Source organism: Mustela lutreola, chromosome 12 (assembly GCF_030435805.1).
Source record: "Mustela lutreola isolate mMusLut2 chromosome 12, mMusLut2.pri, whole genome shotgun sequence".
NCBI classification, from domain to species: domain Eukaryota; kingdom Metazoa; phylum Chordata; class Mammalia; order Carnivora; family Mustelidae; genus Mustela; species Mustela lutreola.
The window spans coordinates 93,825,865-93,846,598 of NC_081301.1; the positions used below are offsets into that span (position 1 = coordinate 93,825,865).

General features: G+C 46.1%; 1 protein-coding gene across 4 annotated transcripts in view; it reads right to left on the reverse strand.

Annotated features, from left to right (window-relative positions):
* GLIS3 (GLIS family zinc finger 3) overlaps window positions 1–20,734 on the reverse strand; it is a 438,806-nt gene that overhangs the window by 20,838 nt on the left and 397,234 nt on the right. For all 4 annotated transcript variants that reach the window (XM_059142789.1, XM_059142792.1, XM_059142790.1 and 1 more), the window contains one exon: window positions 8,450–8,628. In XM_059142789.1, the coding sequence (XP_058998772.1) occupies window positions 8,450–8,628 (179 nt within the window). The remainder of the gene's footprint in view (window positions 1–8,449; window positions 8,629–20,734) is intronic.

Here is a 20,734-nt window from a genome sequence, read left to right on the forward strand (position 1 = left end):
GGCTCTGCCTTCGGCTCAGGTCATGAATCCAGGATCCTGGGATAGAGTCCCGCATCGGGCTCTCTGCTCTACCGGGAGCCTGCTTCCCCCTCTCTCTCTGCCTGCCTCTCTGCCTACTTGTGATCCCTATCTGTCAACTAAATAGATAAGCTCTTTAAAAAAAAAAAAATAGTTCTACACTTCCACATTTCACAAACAGAATTCCCAAGCAACTAAACACTTCCATGGTCCTGGGTCTATAGGCGCCATCACGAAGAAGAACGAATGTGGGACTGGGGCCAGACTGTTCCTCAAACCAACTCAGACGTTCGCTAGGTGTGTGACCTGGGGCAGGGTGCTTCATCTTGCAGCCCTGCATGGAGGCCGGGTATGCTGGTAATTTTACTAATGTTATTTTGAGGATCTAACACCACCAGTGGGTGTATCCAGAGCACCCAACATCTGGAACATGGAAGTAAAAATAACAACATGAACAACCAGGTCTAATTTACTGAGCATCTACTACAGGCTATATATTGTCTCTCATTCTTATATCAACTCTGAAAGACAGGTGTTACTATCTCCCGAGTAAGAGCCAGGAAACTGCAATTCAGGGCACCGCATGACTTGTCAATAGGATTCCAATTCAGATCTGCCTCAGTCTAAATTCTTTTTATCTACTTTTTTCTTCTTTCTTTGGGGGGGCAGTGGGGGAGAGAGAAAGAATCTGAAACAGGCCCGTGGCCAGCATGGAGCCGGATATGGAGCTCAATCTCATGACCCTGGGATCACAACCCAAATCAAGAGTTAGACGTCTCACTGAGAGCTACTCAGGCACCCTTCCTTTTTCTTTCTTCCTTCTTCTTCTTTTTTTTTTTTTTTCTATAGTTCATTATTTCGCTCCCTGTATCATTCGGGCAAGTCACAATTTCCTCTTCTGATAATCTCTCCTGAGATAATATGACCAATTTAGGGGTATGTAAGCTAGTGGCTATGAAGCTTTGAAAACAAAACAATGCTTTGAAAGTGTTCAGAAACAAGAAACTTTTATCTACAGGAATGCCTCAAACGCCTCTTCCCCTCGCTGCCACCGCTACGTGTTTCACTGTTGGACACTCGGCCCCAGGTGGGCAAAGAGTCAAGAGAAGGGATACTTGCTGCACTAAATTTCCCTCACTGTGTAAGGGGATCAGGAGATCATTTCCTCCTTCCTCTAAGGAGAGGTCCCAGGCAGATGGAGCAAGTGCCCAGAGAACAGAGGGACCCGGGAAACTTGACTCCTAATCATGGTTTTGCCAAGGGCTGGCTCTACTGATCAGCCTAAGAGGCCATAAGCAAAAATCTCTTTCCTCCTCCCCAACACCCCCATCCTTTTATTCACTTGTGTTTATTCAATAAACTTTTATTAAGCACTTACTACAGGAAAAACACTGCAGGAGCATACGGTTCCTGTCCCGAGGAACTTACAGTTTAGGGATGGTTAGTTGATCTAGTCATCTTAATATCCTTAAGGTTATATGGGTTTTAGCACGTGTGTGTGTATGTGTGTGTGTGTGTGTGTGTGTGTGTGAGTAGATACTTAATTACATGTGTAGATTATTCACACTTCAGTCGTTTCCATAACCAATCGTTTCAACAGCTCTTCCGATGATGATGACCAGCTCACCCCCTCCCACAGAGCCCAGCACGCTGTGACTCCAACTACACCCCCTATACACACCTAAATTTAACTTTTGTTTAATAGAATTAGCACACTGTCAGAATTCATCAAGTACTAGTTATGTAAAACTGTTCTTGGGGTAATTTTGTAGTAATTAAGTATATAAGAGTAATTAAGAATTTCTGTGCATCTAATCATCAATCCCTAGTACTGTATACGCATTAATAACATCATGGCTGATAAGGAAAATTGGTCCTGATTAGGATGGCTGCTGCTAACACGGGAATGACACGAAGTGTGCTCTTGGGCTCATTCTCCTTGTAAGAATGTCACAACTTTCTCAGTGAAGATTATTATGCTCTGATTTACAACCAATCTTATTTGTCTTCCTGAGATTTCAAGGGGAAATTGTGACACATGCTTAAATTCTAAGCAATACAATTTCTAGACTTAACTACTTTATTATTTCACAACTTTACCTCTGCCGAAGTGACTACATTTCCTGTGGGACGGGTTTGTTTATTGTCTCTACAATTTGCCTTTAAAAAAAAAAAAACAAAAAACCTTTAAACATTTAGCATAAGCCCCCAGAAATGACATCAGTCGTGTCTGTAACCCATAAGACACTTCTGGAAAGCACCCTTGCGCAATCCCTGTAAGTAAACAGAGGAACTCAGAGGAAGAAGCTGAGCGTGTAAGGGCCACCTCGTGCCATTTAAATATCAGTGCTCTGACATTCCTTTAGCTTGAAAGATGATTTGGCTGTTTGGTAGGACAAGGCCTTTCCAAAGCCTGTTGTTCTTGGGGGCCTGCTGGTGGCTGAAACCTTTTGTTTCCTGGTGCGGTCAGTTTGCACCGGGCGGTCCAACTTCCCACACCATCCCCAGGTGGGAAGACGCCACCGCTGTCTGTGAGCTGACTTGCCAGCCTCTACAGGGACTGTGGGCAGGACAGCTCTAAATCCTAAGAACTACAGGAGCCAGGACCCACTGGGAAGGCCCCCACTCCCCACGGCTGCTGTCTCGCTAGCAGACGGCCCAGGCTGGGGGGCAGCTCCCCGGGGTTCTCCTCAGGAAATCTGATGACTGACTCATGCATGATGGAAATCTGTGTGTTGGCTACTGACATCTCCAGAGAGCAAGCCGTGAAAGCACAGAAATCTGAGACTCGGGGGCAAGGGGCGTCAAGGGGCAGAACCCTCAGAAAGCCTCTACCACTGATTTCCAAGAGGTAATCAGGGTGAGAGAACCTAAGAGGGAACCTGCAGATCAGGAAACCAGCTCGGGGAATGTTCGGCCGGCCCCGCGGAATGCCTAGCCAATAAGCATTATGAACAGAACCGCGGTTTGGGTAAGCCTGGCAATGCCCTGAAATACCCTCCCTTGCAGGTGAAGGCAGCCACATGCCCACGTTCAGGGTCCACTTGTACTTCCTTCTTCTCCCTCCCCATGTCTGACACCAGGACGAGATCCGGAGAATGTCAGCACCTATATTGTCAACGGGAGGGTGGGAGCCACCCGTCACAGATGGCAAAGCAAAATGCCGGCCGGGGCTGGGCCATCGTGGGCTCCACGGCGGCCCCCACACCCAGCACCATCCCCCACTGGGTGTCTTGTCGTGGGAGAAGAGCAAGCCTGTACGCCGGGAGGGCTGCCCTAACACGAGAAATAAACCTGGAAAAGTCTTGTGTTCTGGACAGCATGGATTGCAAATGACAGGCTCTTTGGGAAAACTTGGGATCGGGACAGACCACTCAAAATGTGAGAAACCCTCTAGCTCTAGAAGGAACAACATAATCAAGAGGGGAATCTGGGCAGCCGGTTCCGTGTGGCTAGAGGCTCCTTGGTGGTTTGGAAACGCACACAGGTGTTGGCTGGAAGTGCTGGCTTGTGGGAACTGAGGTGACAGGTGCTAGGGCCACCTCTTGGGAAAGACCGTGATCTGCCCGTAGCCAAGGGCCACCCAAGGCCAAGTGTGCACCTCTCTGGGGAAGGAGCCCTTAGGGTCCTGCTCATTCCCAATTGTACTGAAGAGGCCCGAAGGGGCTCCCGCCTGTGTAGCAGCTGGGTCGAAGGCTCCTTTCACTTCCTTCTCTTGCTATCCCAGCTCCTCTCGCCTAGAAGAGATTGGGGGTGAATGAACACAGCTCCCCATTCTTCTGACATCATTCCTCTACTTAACCAGTGGCATCTGAGTGAACTAGACTGTGGGTTCAGTCACGGTTGTTTAGGCGTGGGTGTGGCACAGGTGTGGTCCAAAATAATCCCAGCAGGTGGGATGCAAACCTCCCCACCTCTCCAATTCCATTCCTGGCAACAATGCCCTAGCTTACTTTCCGAAAATACCGGGTGGCTTCACGGTTCAGTGGGATTCTACTTGGCATGGTCCCAGCTCCCTCTACGAGCTGGTCTTGCTGGTTCCCAGCCTCCTCTATTTATCTTCAAAATCCTATTCAAGAGTCACCTCTAGAAATGCCTCTATGACACCTTCCCCTGAATAAACCAGATACCTCTTGATAGAATTATCATCATCATCATCATCATCATTATTATTGTACATATCCCTACGCTGATTCAATGACATTCATATTTCCTGACACCTTGTGGGAGACCAATAAACACTTGCTGAATTGAACTTGGCCTCTCCTTGATGGGTCCAGAAGGAGGAAGGTTGTGAAAATGCTGTTTTAGGAATTCCCATGGCATTCTAACAGCCTGGAATGAATAGGGCATTTAGAAAGAAATTTTCCATTAGTACCATAACAAAATGTACAAATATCAACTCTCAGGCAACTAATCCAGGCAAAATTCTGAAGCTTGCCCGGGCAAGAGAATGGTCCTAAAGAGAAAGAAAAGACTGAAGAACGGGCTTACATGATTGGAAAACACGGTTCCTATGTTTACATCTAAAATAAAAGACTAAAATGTACTTAGAAGTTGCCTTGGAGATGCCATCCAAACAGAGAGCCATAAATGCTATCAACATGCAGACACGGAGAGAGATGACACTTCACCTACCTCACTAATGAAGGCAGCACGAATGCATGAAGTCGATGCACAAACAACGAAACTGAGCTCTGGTCCTGGGTCACTCGCTAGGTGAGCGAACTCAAAAAAGCAGCACTAATAATCTTTTCAAAGTGTGTCTTTTCTAAAACACTCATTAATGTTGTAACAATGTATGGCAACAGATGGTGACTATAGTTAGCGCGGGTAGCACTGAGGAAGGGTACAGAATTGTCGGAGCACTACGGCATCCACCTGAAACTAACATTGTCAAGCATACTTTGATAGCAGATAAATACACACACACACACACACACACACACACACAGAGAGAGCACACAAAGTCTAAGAGCTATATCCATCAATGCGGCAGTAGCAAAGCTCAGCAGGATGTCTGTCATTTTCTTCCTCATCTGGAAGACCAAGTCCTTTGAATTCGAACTTTCATGGCTCCGTGTAAGGCAACAGCATCTACATACTGGTGTATTTCTCCACGGAAAGATGGAAATACATATTGACTTTGGTGTGCCTTTGACTGAGAAACACGTAGATGAAGAACGTGGCTTGGAAACATGGACCTCTTGTTAAAGACGCCTGTGCCCTTTGGCAAGAAGCCAACAATGCCTAGCTATTTTGTATTCTTCTGTGTCTCAGCTCCCATCTCTAAAAATACACTGATGACATTTTTCTCTGACCTCTACCTACCGCAGGGAATACAGAAAGGACGGGGGGTGACGGCGCTCATTAAAACCGTGAACTTCTTGGAAGACAGAACACTCCTTCATTGTGGCTATAGTGTTAGCAACCCTAACACAGTTCACAGGGTTTTAAAAATCTAGTTTTATTAGGGGATGAGGTTCTCCGTGACCAAGATGCTGGATGACGCCACCCAGCAAACGAGTCCAGCCAAAGCTGCCAAAAATTGCAACTCATTTCGAAGGTGTGTGTGCCTCCCCTTGCTCGCAGCACCGTATCACCCGCTTGACAAATATTAGATCAATTTGCTCTTTATTCTAAGGAGTAGTTGACGAGAAATGCTCGTGCCTAGCAAGTTCCAGGAAAACATTTTCAGACGAAATGCTTGGAGGATGAAGTTAGGCTGCATTTGGATGCCTACTCCTTCATTCTTAGCAGTGGCCCAGCGGTTAAAGAGTAGAAACTCCCTCTTCGAGCCCATCACAGCAGCCACTTGCCCATCTTCTAGAACAAAGTTATGATTTCCCAATTTGCATAACTATATCCTGATCTCTTCCAGAAAGTCTTGTCATATGTATTTATTTTTAAACTGCTGCTAGCAGTTTCTTATTGGCCATGGGAATTTTTAACAATTGAAGTGAAAAAAAAAAATCAACAGTTTCAAGTTGACAATATATTCATTATTCAGCTACAAAAGAGAAATAATGGGGAGAAGAGTCTTTTGCCAGGAGGTAGGGTGAAATGATAAGGTAGATCTCATTTTCTGTGTCGTCTTGTTTTGGTTTGCATTTGTTGGATGAGACAGTGTCAATCATTTATTCAGTAAATATTTACTAAGTGCCTACTTTGCACCAAGAATGATGTGTGCCCTAAGGCTAGAAACATTATCCCCACTCTCAAAGAGTCCAATAAAGAAAAGGGAGGGAGAAGAAGGAGAAGCATTAAATTAATTAAGCTCCTACTCTGTGCCATGTGCTTTTCTTGTGGACTCTTATAACTACTGATGAGAGAAGGTATGAGATCCTCAGAAATTGTTCAGCGCCTCACAGTTGAGTGGATTGGTATTTGTAATCGAGTTGTTCTCATTCCAAAATCTCTTTTAAAATGTCTTCAGAAAGCAGAAAAAGAAGAAATTATCCATTATCCCTACCCTCGTGATTTAAAGACAAAACAAAACAAAATTGTTAATGTTTTAGAAAATTGCCTTCCTTTTTTTTTTTGTCTACATGTAGGGTGATTTTTGAATTTTTAAAATATGTTTCACAGTTGTCATCAAAGTGTTATACGGCCTTTCATTGGAACTATGGCATGATTGCCTGAAATACTCTGTTATTTTTTAATGGCGCTGGAGAGAAGAATCATTGCCAGTCATATGATGCCACTGACTGACACGTGTCCAGCTCTCGGCAAAGTTAAAATATGAAGGGTAAAATGAGTTTGTTGTAGGGTCAGTGACTTCTTCTGCATTCCCAAAAGCCCACCCTTGTCTACCTCCTGCCTGCTGGTAAGGGTGGCTTCCCAGCACAGGGGACCTGGCTCTCTCCCACATTAGACAAGCCCATCTCCTGGGTCAGGAGGTCTCTCTCAGCAGGGAGAGCGCTCTTTGTCTTCTCACACATGCACTGCCTGACGCACAGTAGGTACTCAAGAAATATTTCTTGGTTGGATAAATAAATGACTAAAGCTTAAGAAGAAGGTTACCAACAAAAGAGGGTAACCATTACCATAGGCTCAAACAGCGGGGAGAGCCCACGTTTTGTTGGGGAATGAGGGTTTGTGTGACTGCACTCAGGAAGAGAGAAGAGGTGGATGGAACTTGGTTGGAACTTGGAGTCAGAGCCAGTGGCCTGCCCTTCTCAAGGTCTTTCCCTTCCCCTAGGCCACTACTCTGTCCACATGGTTTCCTCTTTGCTGTCCAGACCCCTATTCCAATATCCTCACCCAAGCCTGGCTCCACAGCACTGCCTGATTCCGCCATCTTGGGAAGCCACTCACATCTACTCATACGCAGCTGGCATACTGGTTAAGGTTTACCTGGGGATACCACCCAATAACATCAAGTAATAACTCACATGGAGCAAATTCAGGAATCAGCAAGAAGCAGATACGGCAGAGTCCTATTTTTCAGTTGGAGCTGAAAATCTCCTTTCAGTGGACAGTCTCTCGTCTGCCCCCAGGAAGGAGAAGGCCTACACATTCAGAGTCCAGGCTATTCGACCACTCGACTTAACTTTCTAAGGATGTTCACAAAGATATCTGCCTGAGTCAGCAAAATCGGTGTAAATAAAGAAATTCAGCCAAACTCAGTTCTCCATGAATGTTTGAAGTTCAACACCGGATCTTCCCATTTTGAACACCATCATGATCTCTCCCGCCTTCCTTTCCTCCTTTTCTTCCTCTCCACACTTCCCAGGTACCTTAGCACATAGAGAACTGTGCGAAGTTCTCCAAGAAAAAGAACAATGGGTCAGAAAATTCTGACCTCAGAAACAAGCTTACACATTAATAGAAAGGCAGGCATTCCTCACAAAGGAGTAACTTAACAAGGTAGAGAAAGAGAGAGCACGAGTGTTATATCAGAAATGCAGGGGACATGCAGTCAGAGTCCAGAGCCAGGAGAGATGCCGTCCAGCTAAGACTCTCACCAGGGAAGGCTGCAGAGAGGAGGTGTCCTTTCACCTGGGCCTTGAAGGTTGGAGAGGTTCTGGGGATATGGGACCTGTGGGGACGGCCGGGGGTGGGGGTAATGCCTGGGCAAAAAGCCCTCCTGCTGTTCCCTTTTAAGTGACTGTTTATTGTTGAGGAAACAAGATGCTGTTGTTAGGGCCTCTCCATGAGGTGTTAAATCACTGCTCAGTAAACAGATCATCACCTTGGGCTGACTGCTCTGGGCTGTCATGAGTTCTACCAGTTTAGGGCCAACACCCGGAAAACACTATGAAATTTCATGCTGATGAGGTGTGACATTTTAGAGGAAAGTCCTAAAAGCCAAAGCCTGGCATGTGACAGAACTGGAGGAACCCACCGCTGGTAACGAAGGCTCCCGTCTGACAGCGATGGCCCGGTGTCACTCTCCCAGACTCGAGGGGCGGTCAGCACCCCCACTTACCATGGACGTGGATTCCATTTGGTTGAAAGGAAGAGTTTGTTTCCGGCTGGTAAGACTTCAGGTGTGGCCCACCTGCCGGCGGCTGGGTGTGGGGAGGCTGTGTTCTCTGCATCACTGAAGAAGGAGCTGGAACTCTCCGGGGGCTGATGTGGTGAGGAGATGGGGCCGAAGGTGCAAACCTGGGAAAACATTACAAGAGGAAGCGTGAGGGGCGTGAGAAAGTGGGAGCAGAGACAAACTCTTCAAAGCCAAATTCCAGTTTCCACACTGGCTGGATAAGAGCGTGACAAAAAGCCATCACAAGAAACTGATGAAGACGTTCTCTCCCATTTTTAACCACTGACTTCTCAACTAAAGGGACAAAGAGGTCAGCGAAGGGAAAATGTAGTCACAGTTTGGGTTTGTCAAGCCTCTTAAAATGCATTTCCAATACTCTGGGTTTGGTGAAATTCAAGGCACATCTTTTGCCCGGCTCCCTTTTCTGCTAATTTTTAAATTCGTCTGCATTTTAGGGGAAATTTGATCCTTATGTTTCTGATTCATTTACACTTAGCTCATAAACATTTTGTTCTGTGAGACATATCTGGGGTCCAAGAAGTATTAGAAGTCTTTATTATAAGCCTTTCTCATCCTGTTCTCTTTAAACAATACATTTTCTTTTGCCAAGAATGAGGGAATTTAAACCTCAAAGATCAAGTGTGGGTTGAGACCCAGAACCTATCTACATGGGTTCTGTGTTTGGCAAAGAATGTTCGCTGCTTGCGGCACAACCACAACGCCACGTGGGACATCTCTGGCGGTCACATGTGCTAATCACAGTAGAGCTACTGCTAGTTTCTGAGGAGGGACAGACAGATACAAGGTGATGTGGTCCATGTACCTGAGACACAGCCTGATAACCGCCCACCAGTCTTCTAATTGTAAGGGGACTTTGGCAGGGTCCGACTCCCTGGGTTTAAAGTGACTTTCTAGCACCAAAGGGAAGGTGTACTTGGCAGAGCAGCATTCAAGTTCACCAGTGTCCACAGACCACCAAAGCAACCCTCAGTGCAGGTCATTAGGGGGCTGGCACAGGGAACCCGTCAGTGCTGTGAGATGAAGTGACAAAATAATTGGGGAGCCAAGTGTATCAGCAATGGGTTGTTCCATCCCCTCAAAAAAGTCCCAGCACGTTGAAAACTTCCAGTCGGTCAGCCTTCGCCTGATGCTAACACGCAGCAGGGGCCAGCAGTGCACGTGGCTAACTGCACAAGGACGAGTCCTCTCCCTTTGCTGGGCTTTTGCATCGGGGCCATCGAGGGTCAGAAGGCAACCAGGCAAGTTTGGAATGCAATTTGCACCATTCTGAATCAGAATATGTCATAGGGCAGAGCCTCTACATTTGTGTGTGGCATCAAGAAGGAACCATGGGATGAGAAAAAAAAAAAAAAAGTAGGGCATTCATATTCTAGATGATTCCTAAATGAATTCCATCCGGTGAGGGCTGTGGAGGAAGGGGATGCGGGAACGGAGGAAGGGGGGTGGGGAGAAGAGAAGGCTCCAGAGGAGGCCGACGCGGACTGGCTGTGTTCGGAGGCCTATTTTCACTCTGCTGCAGGAGAAGAGTAAGCGAGTACCCTGGGCTGGGAAATATATGTTTTCCAGGCGTATCCTCTTAATTGGAATTAGCCTGGAAGATGTGCCAAGCGGCCGTGAGAGAACACATCGCAGATGAACCCTGTCACTGCCCTGAGAACATCTAGTAAAAAACCCGTGTGCCAGGATTCCTCATATGGAGGCTATTTTCTTGGGGGAAAGAGGCCCTAATGCGTCTGGCAACTCTGTCGGAGGTCACGGGAGGGAGCGGGGGAATTGTGGGATGGCAGGCTTTCGGGCTACAAGGAGCCCACACGACCACCCCTCCGGAGCCCTGTGGGCAGGAGACCCCCAGGGAAAATGGGGAGGACTGGAGGTGGGAGACAACTTTTGTCACTGGCATCGCGAAGCAGCAAGATCCGTTGACTTGCTTCCTGAATGTATTTCTTCATCTGGGGATGAAAGACGCAGCACACTCCCGACGGTTTTCTGGTATTTTCTCTAGTACTCGTGCCACTCTTCCTTTCCATTGAGGACTGACGGGGCAGAGATGTGTGGTGGGGGCAAGTCACAGTGTGTGTAAGTCTAAGCCCGATATTGCAGGCGTGATGGAGGAGAGGGGTTCTGATTCACAATCCCCCCTGCTCCCGGCCAGTGAGCCTGACTCACAAACAAGGGTTTGATGAACAAAGAGAGAAAACGGAGATGGTGCGGGGGGAAGGAGGCAAAGACTGTCAGCAAGCCAAAATCTTCTCTCTGTACTTCAAGGTGATCTGGCTATGGAGTGAACCATGATTACTAGCTATAAAGAAGGGAAGATTTCAACTCGCTGAAATGGCAGAATTCATTTAGGAGTCATCTAGAATGTAAATTCCATACAAGAGAATCTACATCTATATCTGGATTATAGAGCTACATATAAATTATATAGCTATGTATCTATCAAGAGAGCACATAATTATATGGTAATTATAAATCATTCTTATCTATATTCATTCATGCAAATTCCAAACCCTGGCCATGCCCTCTTGGCTACCACATATTTCCATAATGTAGTAACGGTGAGCAGAGGAGAAAAAGTGCGGTAGGGTCACGTCAGGGTGTCAGCAATCCTTATTTCAGACACCTGGGAGGAGTCGAATACATACGCTGACCCTTCGACTGACCCCACATTTCACTTTTCGCTAAATCAGACTGGATTTCTCTTCATGTTATTCAAATAAGTAAGATTATATGGTATAAAGTTAACGCAATTTTAAAGTATAGTGTGTCACTTCATATGAGGTATTAATAAAAAATTAAAAGTAAACCATTCGAGGTGAGATAAATGTATACCTAAAGAACTCCCTGGTTTGGGAAGGAAAGGACTGATACAAAAATGTTAACTTTTACAATACAGGGAAAAGATGAGAAGTGACAAGATGTGATTTCAATTATCCACACGATTGCTAGGATCAAGGAAAGAAAGAAGAATTCAGAGCAAAAAAGCCCAGCATAAGGAGTGAGTGTATAAATGTGACTGATTTTCAAGTGTAGTACTTAGATTCAATTTTGTTACTGCTCAAACACGGTACAGAGTATTTTATGGAAAAACCTCTCAGACTCTCTCTACTAATTTAAATTTCACTTTTACAAACCTGCTTCCATGTTCACCCGCTCACAGTAGAGTAGAATTTAGCAAATTAGAATCCGAAGCGAGGGGGCTGGAGGGGAGCACAGAGGTCAGGGTGCTCCTCTGTCACCTCCCAGGAAGGCCCTGGGAGCACCCAGAACAGTCACTGGCCGCTCGGAACAAGACTGATGCCAGAAGTGCTTTAGGAAAAGCCAAAAGGACTTGAGAAAGGAGTGGTTTGAGGCCAGGCACTCCAGAAGCAAGCAAAGAACCAAGAACATACACACTCACGCAGAAGCTCATTAAGCCGAACATGAGATGTTCTTACTGTTACTCAGGGTAGCGTGTGGGGGCTTAGAACCCCATTTTCTTAGGGCCCAGATTTTCCAACATTGTTTCTTTAATACGCTCACATACACATACCAAAATGAATATGGTCTGAATATTTTGCCCCAAACAGATTTTTTAAGTCCAAAGATGGTGAATTAAAAATGTCTGATGCTAAAATAAGCAGTTTTGAGGCTGACGCTACGTTGCAGTGATTTATGATGTTCCCCCCGGGGGCTAGCTCATGCCCCATTCCGTCAGGACAAGATGACGTCACTCTAATTCACTGCAAGTTGCACAGCGTCCGCGAGCCGGAAGGGGGAACATCTGAACACTTTCTGTCCCCCAGCTGCACATCTGCACTTCACAGCTCAGAAACTACATTCAACGTAGCTTACCAGTCTCTTCTTCGAGACAACAGGAGGTCGTTAATATAGATATGCACACAACAAGACTAGAAATTTAAAAAAATGTCACTGCTTACCAGAAACACTTCACACAAAAGCAAACCAGAGAACTGAGTCAACCGCTTGTTCTCCTTTAGTGGAGGAGTTGGGATAACCTGAGTGGTGAGCCACTGCGGGGTTCAATGGTTTGCGCCCCTCCCCCCACCTCTTGCCTGGAAACCCAAAAAACACAAAAACAAAATAGGGGCGCAAAAGATTTTAAAGGGCTCATAAAAAATAATCTCCTGGGGAAAGAAAACAACCTAGAAAGGCTTCTGTAAATAAATATCTATACACACCTTAGAGATTGTGTGATTATTTGGGGGGATTTGGTCAGTTATGCTCTTTCCCTTCTGTGGCCCGCTGCCACCCTCAAGTCACATGGAGCTTTCCAACCTTGCAGCCAAGTGGGCCAGAAGCAAAGAGGTCACGTTTCCGATAATGCGGTACGAGAAAGAATGTTAGGTTGTTTCACAGAACGGTAGATCCCGACTGAGACACACAGTCCTGATGAGGTTCATAGGACAAATTGAAATGGCAGGAGACGGATATCACCGAAGACCTACTGGGCTTGGATTTCTGGCTCTGTTCTTACCAGCTGGGTAATCCTGAATAAATGCCCTGACTTCTCCCAGCCTCTATTTCAAGTATAAATCTCAACACCTACTGGGGATCATAAAACCTGAGATAACATATTCATTTATTCATTCAAGAGATATTTATTGAGCACTGACCCAGAGTGTGGCCCTATTCTAATCACAAGGGACAGAGCAACACGTGACATGTGTCCCTGCTTTTGTGCAACTTCTATTTCGGGGAGGCGAGGCAGGAGATGAGCAAAATTAAGTAAGCAAACCGTATACTGTATTGAGGAAATGAATACTCTGGAGAAAAATTAAGAATGGAAGGTGAGGGGTGGGGGTGCATCATGGATAATTTTAAATTGGGAAGTCGGAGATCTTGAAGTACTTTAGAAAATATCTGACACCTTCCAGAAGATCAACGCATGCTTATGGGATGACTGCTCTAAATGGAATGTACACTTAAGGTTAGCCTGACTTGAATGCACACCCAGGGCTTGAGAGCTCTGTAAGACTGTGGTTCCAGCACTGCATCTGAATTTCTATGGAGTTCTTAAAATTTAAAAAAAAAAAAAATTTTAGGACTCTTTTCTCTCTTGACTACTCATACACGGAAAGAAAGGCTTGGAGAAAGCAAGGCATTTACTCATTTGGCTAATTTTCTAGTTCTAAGAGCAAATAGTCATGGTCTTTCTTGTGTAAGGTCTCATTTCTTGGCCTCGGGTTTCCCCACAGAGTATCGTGAATTCACATATTCATCCAATCACATCATGTTCCAGCTGGAAGGCAGCAGAGTAGCCTTATTTGGATGAGATAAAATAGGCCCAGAGACATGAAGTGATTTTCCCAGTCACACAGCTAGTTCTCCAGATACCACTTTGTCCCAATGAGGTCAGATGTTCCCTCGTGGAGAACACAAGGCAAGGTGGAGGGCAGTGGCGGACTCCTGCGAGCACCTGAGATTCGGAACCTTCTCGCCAGCTGGGGTTAGGGTGGGGGACGGGCATATCAACACCCCATGGCCTTGAAGAAGCCTGGTGACCAGTTTCCCAGTTTGCTTTGGTTAACTTGTTCATTCTGCACTAGAGTTCTTCGTGCCCATGCTGGGCTTACACTTTTGGTCTTTCCAGCTGGGCAACTCCTTTCAAATAATGCTGTCTCCTGTCTGTAAGTCCAAGGTATCTCTATGTCAACTAACAACTATATTTCTTCAAACAGTATCTGCTAATAGGCTATGTTTCAGGCTAAGCACATGTCATAAATATGTCCTACTTTTCTTCATTTGTGCTGGATATTCAAGCAGTGCTAGCAAGCAGCGTGGGACTGTGTGGTTAAGCATTGTGTTGCGGGTTAATGCTTTGAAAAGAGGGGTTTCCGTGATCAAGTAGATTAAATGCTAGTTGATAAGTGCTTTGGACAGTTCTTCCCCCCCCCCCCCCACTCTCTTCCACAGGGGTAATGGACCTCCCAAAGAAGGAAGAATGCATCAGAATAGCTCATTTCATTGCATTCACATGAAAAATATTATTGATTTGCTGCTAGGGAGTAGAAATAATGGATACAAACTAGCCTATGGTAGATTTGGGGAGGCATTTTTTATCCCCCAAAGCATTGTGGTGGTTTTTAAATTCATCTGTGAAAACTAATCAATAAAAAGTGGCTTTAGCCGTTGGCCAACTACAGAGGGGGAAAAAGGAATCCTTTTCAAAACCTAAAAAGAAAAGCACAGTTTTAAGGATTTCACATCTGATTTAACATCTAAAAAAAAACCCCCAATGATAATACGCCACTTTGTATAGCCAGACAGCACTCCATTTTAGTAGACTTTAGTGGTCTTTATAACGATTTATGAATCACTTCATGAATTCCTGGCTGACTCATCTGGGTGACTATAGTATCTACTTATACTTCCCTTCTGTCTCACAAAAGAGACACTTGGACTCAGTTCAATCCAGATTTGTCCCCGAATGAATCACAGCACGTTACTGGGGGAACTGCAAATTGAATTCTGCTTCTGAGACAATCAAGACCAGCTTTTAGTAATGAAGAAACAGCCGCTGGGAAGTGTGGGTAATTGCAACACTGTCCATCTGGGCAGGACCATGGCCCGCCAAGAGCTGTATGTCCGTCCGAGGGTTCTGTTCCAAACTAGTCAAAGAGCTGAATCTATCTCCTGCGAGGGCTTAGTGCTGGGTCAATATTAACTGTGCATAATTTCTCACGTTCCGCAAGACCAAGACTCAAATATGACTGCCCGAGCCTCCACAGGCCACGACAAAATGAGGGCTGTGGACTGGCTGTAGGTGAAATGACCACCAAGGTTTTTCACAGAAGTCTCACGCGTATATTATGATGAATGAGTGTTTGTGGGAAAGAGGATAGTGTGTTCTGGAGGACACCTTCTGCACTTGGGTATAGGGGGTCGGTTCTAAGGCCAGAAAACAAAGTCACCAATGCCCCAAGGCAGAGTGGATTTTTTTCTGGGATAGACTGAACTAGGGCAGAGAGCATCACAATCTCCCCTCCCTGTGGTGCTGAAAAGGGAGGGGTGAGGACACCCAGGATATGTCAGAGAAATGAATTATGCAGGACACATTTAACCGAGAGCTGGGATTTTTTGGAATATCTTGACTGCAGAATTGGCTGTGACTCTGTTGTTTGTCTATTTCAGAATCTGATGTGATGGGGAGAAAGGGAAGGGAAGTCTGATTCTGCCAAATCCTCTTTACAAAAAAATCACCAACCAGAAGAGAATTTATCCAGAGTGGTCTTAGACATTTGATGTCAAAAATTCTGCCATAAAAAAGAAAACCTGCTGAATGAGATCATCCTTTGGGCAGCGCCGAGCAGGTCAGAGCAAGAGGATTAACTCACGGTCCTGTGGCAAAGAGAAGCCTGTCTTGTTCAGGACAGTGTTAGGCAGAGAGTTCGGTCTGCTTTGCAACGGAGCAGATCAGATGAAAGCAAAACATTCAGAAGTGAGTGCAACAAGAAAGCCAGATGGGAAATGAGGGGGAAGAGTGTTGTTTTTGTCCAAACATGAGAAAGGAAGGCACAGGTATATAAAAAATGGCCCTTTCCATGTCTTTCTCGTGGTCTCAAACTGTGAACATGAGCCTCTTGACAACATTGGAAGAACGTTTAGAATTAACTTTAGATGCAGGACTCCTGCCGAGTACGGCCGGGCACCTTTGGAAACCACCGCCAAATGAGACTTTAAAAGTCAATATAATCCATGAATTTGAAAGAAACTAGCTGGTGCTGGTTTGATCCGTAAAAACGTGCTGTTTGTGTGGATTTTTTTTTTTTTTTTCCATTTCAGGTTACTATTGTAGTAACCACAAGGGAATTTTCTGAACCTTCCATTGAATACAAGGCTCAATATTTGATTAGAGAAATGAACTGGAGGAAACCACATCTACTAAAAAGTTACAATCAGAGAAGGGCTCTTGGCTCTTCTAGATGAAAAGAGCATCAAATCCTTGGATGTCTGTTACCATTTTGTATCTCCAGCTCCTTAGCCAGTGCTATGCGAACACAAGTATTCAATACATGTGGGTCGTTGCTGTTGAGGAATTACTCTGTTCAACAGACCACGGGCTCCAAAGACTTCGCTCTCAACCTGGTGCCAGCATTTGTGTCCAGGTGGTACCTTTGCCCAGTTAACGCCCAGTTAACTCAAGTCCACTTGGAGACTATATTTGTCCAGAGGCCACAGTTTCTGTTTCTAACGGGAAAGCATCTTATTCAAGAGAATGATTCCAAGTACTGACTCTGGGGAAGATGATCAAAACCTAGAAACCTATTTCTCCTTGCAACTAAACAGAAAAGCAACCAAAGACTCTATTTCAGAAAAAGGAGCAAAAAAAATACTTCGTCTCGTGGTTTCTGCTCATGTAGGTGGTCTCACCACCACCAGCGGGCAGACGGGTTTTTGCCTGCGAAAAGATATACAATTCCTTCACTGCCCTATCCACCAAGCACTTCCCATCCAAGAGAGCAAAGGATAAAGGTGATTTCCAGCTCACCCTAGGAAGGCTTACGGGCTTTCACTTTGGGAATTCCGTCTCCACTTGACCTGTTGTTTCAGAGAAAGCCTTAGGAAAGGAATACACGGATACATCCGAATCACATAACGGCTTAGGTTGAACTCCACGTTGCTACAGGCTAACGCAGTAAAGTGGAGGCCGCAAGAAAAGGAATTCTATTTTACCTCAAGCCTTCCTTGTTATTGTCATGACTCACTTTCCTGACTGAAAGTCCAAGGGGACTAAAAAAACATCATCTCGGGCTTTGCATGACGTAGATTTGTTTGGAATGTGGGAACAAAATAAAGATGGCTGATTTGGCATTCAGAGGTGAAATGAATGAGACCTCTTCAAAATGAAGAACCACCGTACTTCAAAATTAAATATACATGGAAAACAATCTGCTATGAGGGGATATTTGGACCATGAGTCAAGCTATTTGTCTGGAGGAGTGACACACGTACGCTCACATCGGCGTCTCTTGCTTTGTCCTGAGGTGACAACAGAGGACAATGTGCGGACGGAAGAGCAGCAATCCTCTGCTCAGGGTTACTGTTTCTCTTTCCAGAAACCATAAAGGAATCATACTTGTAGTCCTCCTTCTGGTCACATCTGTTCATTCCACACACTGCCCAAGTGCTGAGGGGGTCGGAGCCGTAAGCATCACGTAGCCTCTGCCCTGAGGGAGCTCCGGCTCTAGTGGGTTGTGAGCAGGTCAGCAAGGACGCAGCGTAATCTCAGGGACTACTACATCTTCGAAGAGAAACAGTAGAGTAACGGAAGAGAGTGGGGTTCGGGGGCTAGGGGAGGGTTTAGGGGAAGTGGTCAAGAAAGGCCTTTCTGAAGAGGTAACATTGGAGCGAAAGTCATGGAAAGTTCTGGTGAAGGTGCCTTTCAGGTTTCAGGAATAGCACGTACAAAGGGCCCAAGGCAAGATGAGTTGGTGTTTTCCAGAAATAGTAAGAAAACCAGTGTGGCCGGAGCAGAATAAGCATGAGGAGCAGCGGCGAGGGTGTGACTATGGCCAGACCTTAGAGGGCTCCTATAAAAAGGAGTTTGGACTTGACTCCAAGCATGCTGGGGGAGGGATGTGAGCAGGAAATCCGCAGAGACTCCCTTTACATTTTAAAGGGCCCCTCCTGGGGTAGGGAGCCCTGGCCTTGTGTGTGTTAACTGGAGGGTGGTCCACAGCTGGATGTGGGGGGCAGTTAGGAACCCACGTAGTTGAGATAGGAGGAGGGCATAGTGGTGAACTCTGCTGGGAGAAACGAAGCTGATTGTGTGTGAGGGGAGAGCTGACAGGACTTACAGATATTAATGAGAGGAGGGAATGCCTGAGAAGAGGGGGAATCAGCTGACGACATTTTTTAAGTTCTTAGTAGTAAGTTAAGATAGCCATGCAGGCTTAGCTCTTTATTTTCCCCCATTATCAAGAAATAGACTGGACTCTGAAAACTATGCTCATAAAAGTTTTGCAGACAACACAGACATTAAAATTAGAGACAGATCAGAGACAAAGTAGAGAAGACTAGAAAAGCCAGTTCAGCAATGTCTTCTTGCTGTTATCTATTTCCCCCCCCCAATAAAGCTATTCACAATCACTAGCTAGGTAAGAAGAAAGAAGCAAATATAACCAATTTCCCTGTATGTGTGCTAAGAGGACTAGATCAGGGGAGAATTTTTTTTAAGATTTTTTTTATTTGAGAGACAATGAGCACAAGTTGAGGGGGGCAGAGGAAGAAGCAGGCTCCCGGCTGAACAGGGAACCCCTGTGGAGCTCGATTCCAGGACTCCAAGATCATGACCTGAGCTGAGGGCAGCTGCTTACCCTGCTGAGCCACCCAGAAGTCCCTAAGGGTGTGAGTATCTCTATGAGAACTTTCATTCCACAGGCCAATAACCCAACTGATTTATCCCTTGCCACAAGGGAGAGAGCATGGCTGTGGTCACGGATCAGCACTGAAGAAGCTTAAAGACTTGTGGGCTCTTCTGCCCTGGAATAAACCTGGAGAAGCAGCAGAAACTTTCCACAGATAGGAAGAAAAAAAATAGAATAAGGACCCCAAGCTTTTCCAGTCTAAGACCCAATGTTGTAACCTCCATTTTCAAGGGCGGGACATTGGGATTTTCTGCCTCTTCTCTGCTCACAGCATTGACACTGGGAACAATGTTCATCCCATTCAGAGATTCTCACATAAAACATGTGTGTGTGTGTGTGTGTGTGTGTGTGTGTGTGTGTGCGCGCGCGCACGCGCTGCAGGCAGACTTTGAACACCACGTCTCTCAACCCTGAATATCTGTGCAAGTCATTTTCCTACCGAGAATTGACCCCTTCTTGGGAAGCTGAGTGATGACTGTTTTCCAGAGAGTGCTGCAGCCCCAAGAGAAAGGACGGTGCCCACAGTCACGCGGTCCAGGGTGAGCGTGAGGTGAACAGCCCGTCAGAGGACGATGCAGAGGTGAACACGCAGGCTGAAGAAATGGCTATCTGAGCCCGTGTTTGTCGTTTAGCTCTGGGTTTGTCGTTCAGCTCTGGCTTTTTCTCAGGTATTTTGATGCTCTCGATAAGCTTTATTTTGGGGCCAGTGCTTATCAGTTGTCCTGAAAGTCAGGTGTCTTCCTGTCTGTGTGGGAGAGTCTCTGGGACACATGTCAGGGAAGGGCTTAGGGCTGTGCTCAGCAGGTGGAGCGTGACTATGGTACGACCCACAGCAACGCGGACACCTCTTAATGACACCAGACCTTCTCCCGCAGAACACGAGTGCGGCCAAGTTCCCGATGATGTCAGAGCTCTCTAACACAGAGCTGATTTTTTTTTTTTTGGACACTTAGTGACTCTTCAAAATCCTCGAATATAGATCATGACTACATAAAACACAAGCTTGGAATTGTAAGGGGCAAAACTGGCGTTTCCAATTGTATTAAAAAAGAAAATAATATAAAACCCAGGCAGCCCGGCTGGTTTAGGCTATACAAAGGACAGCCTTTGTCTCTTGAGGACCACACAGCCCATTCGTCTATTCTTTGTCATTTCTTCTTCTGTTGGATGTAGAATATGTTCTGAACTCTTGCTGGGTAGATAACACGGGGAGGCCTTTGGAATGTATGCCAGAGCCCTCAGGGTGCCCTTCCTGGGCAAAGACATAAATCCCTGTGGTCAAGAGAAAGCCTGATTTCCTGAAGGCAGCAGATGAGGCCCCGCCCCCAAGCACACACGGAGCCCCGCCCCCAAGCACACACGGGGCCCCGCCCCCAAGCACACACGGGGCCCCGCCCCTGCTGGCTCCCCCTCCTCGCAGCTCCCGGGTGCTCACTTTGAGAGGCCAGTTCTGTCAGCCTTGCTGACCACCGCGTCCTCAGGGTATCGCCTGGCACCCAAACTCCAGCGGTCTAAGCGACTCAGTAAATGCATGTTGCCCGTGCTGGGGTATGTTTTGATAAGCTTCACTATTTTATGTGATGCTTATGCTTTTAGCCATTAATGCACATCTACTAGGAGATTAAGAAGGGAGAGGAGAGGAAGATTGTGCTGTGTGCACACACGTGTGTGTGTGTGTGTGTGTGTGTAAGCCAAAAGCTGAGTGGGTGAAGAGATATCCCTGTTTGCTGAGAAAGTCCCAGGGAAGGAAGGACAGTGAAGCAGCCGGCCTAGTTTTGAGCTGTTCAGATGCTATCGATGCAAACGGAGAAGGAGGGGGAGTATTAGGTTTCCAGTT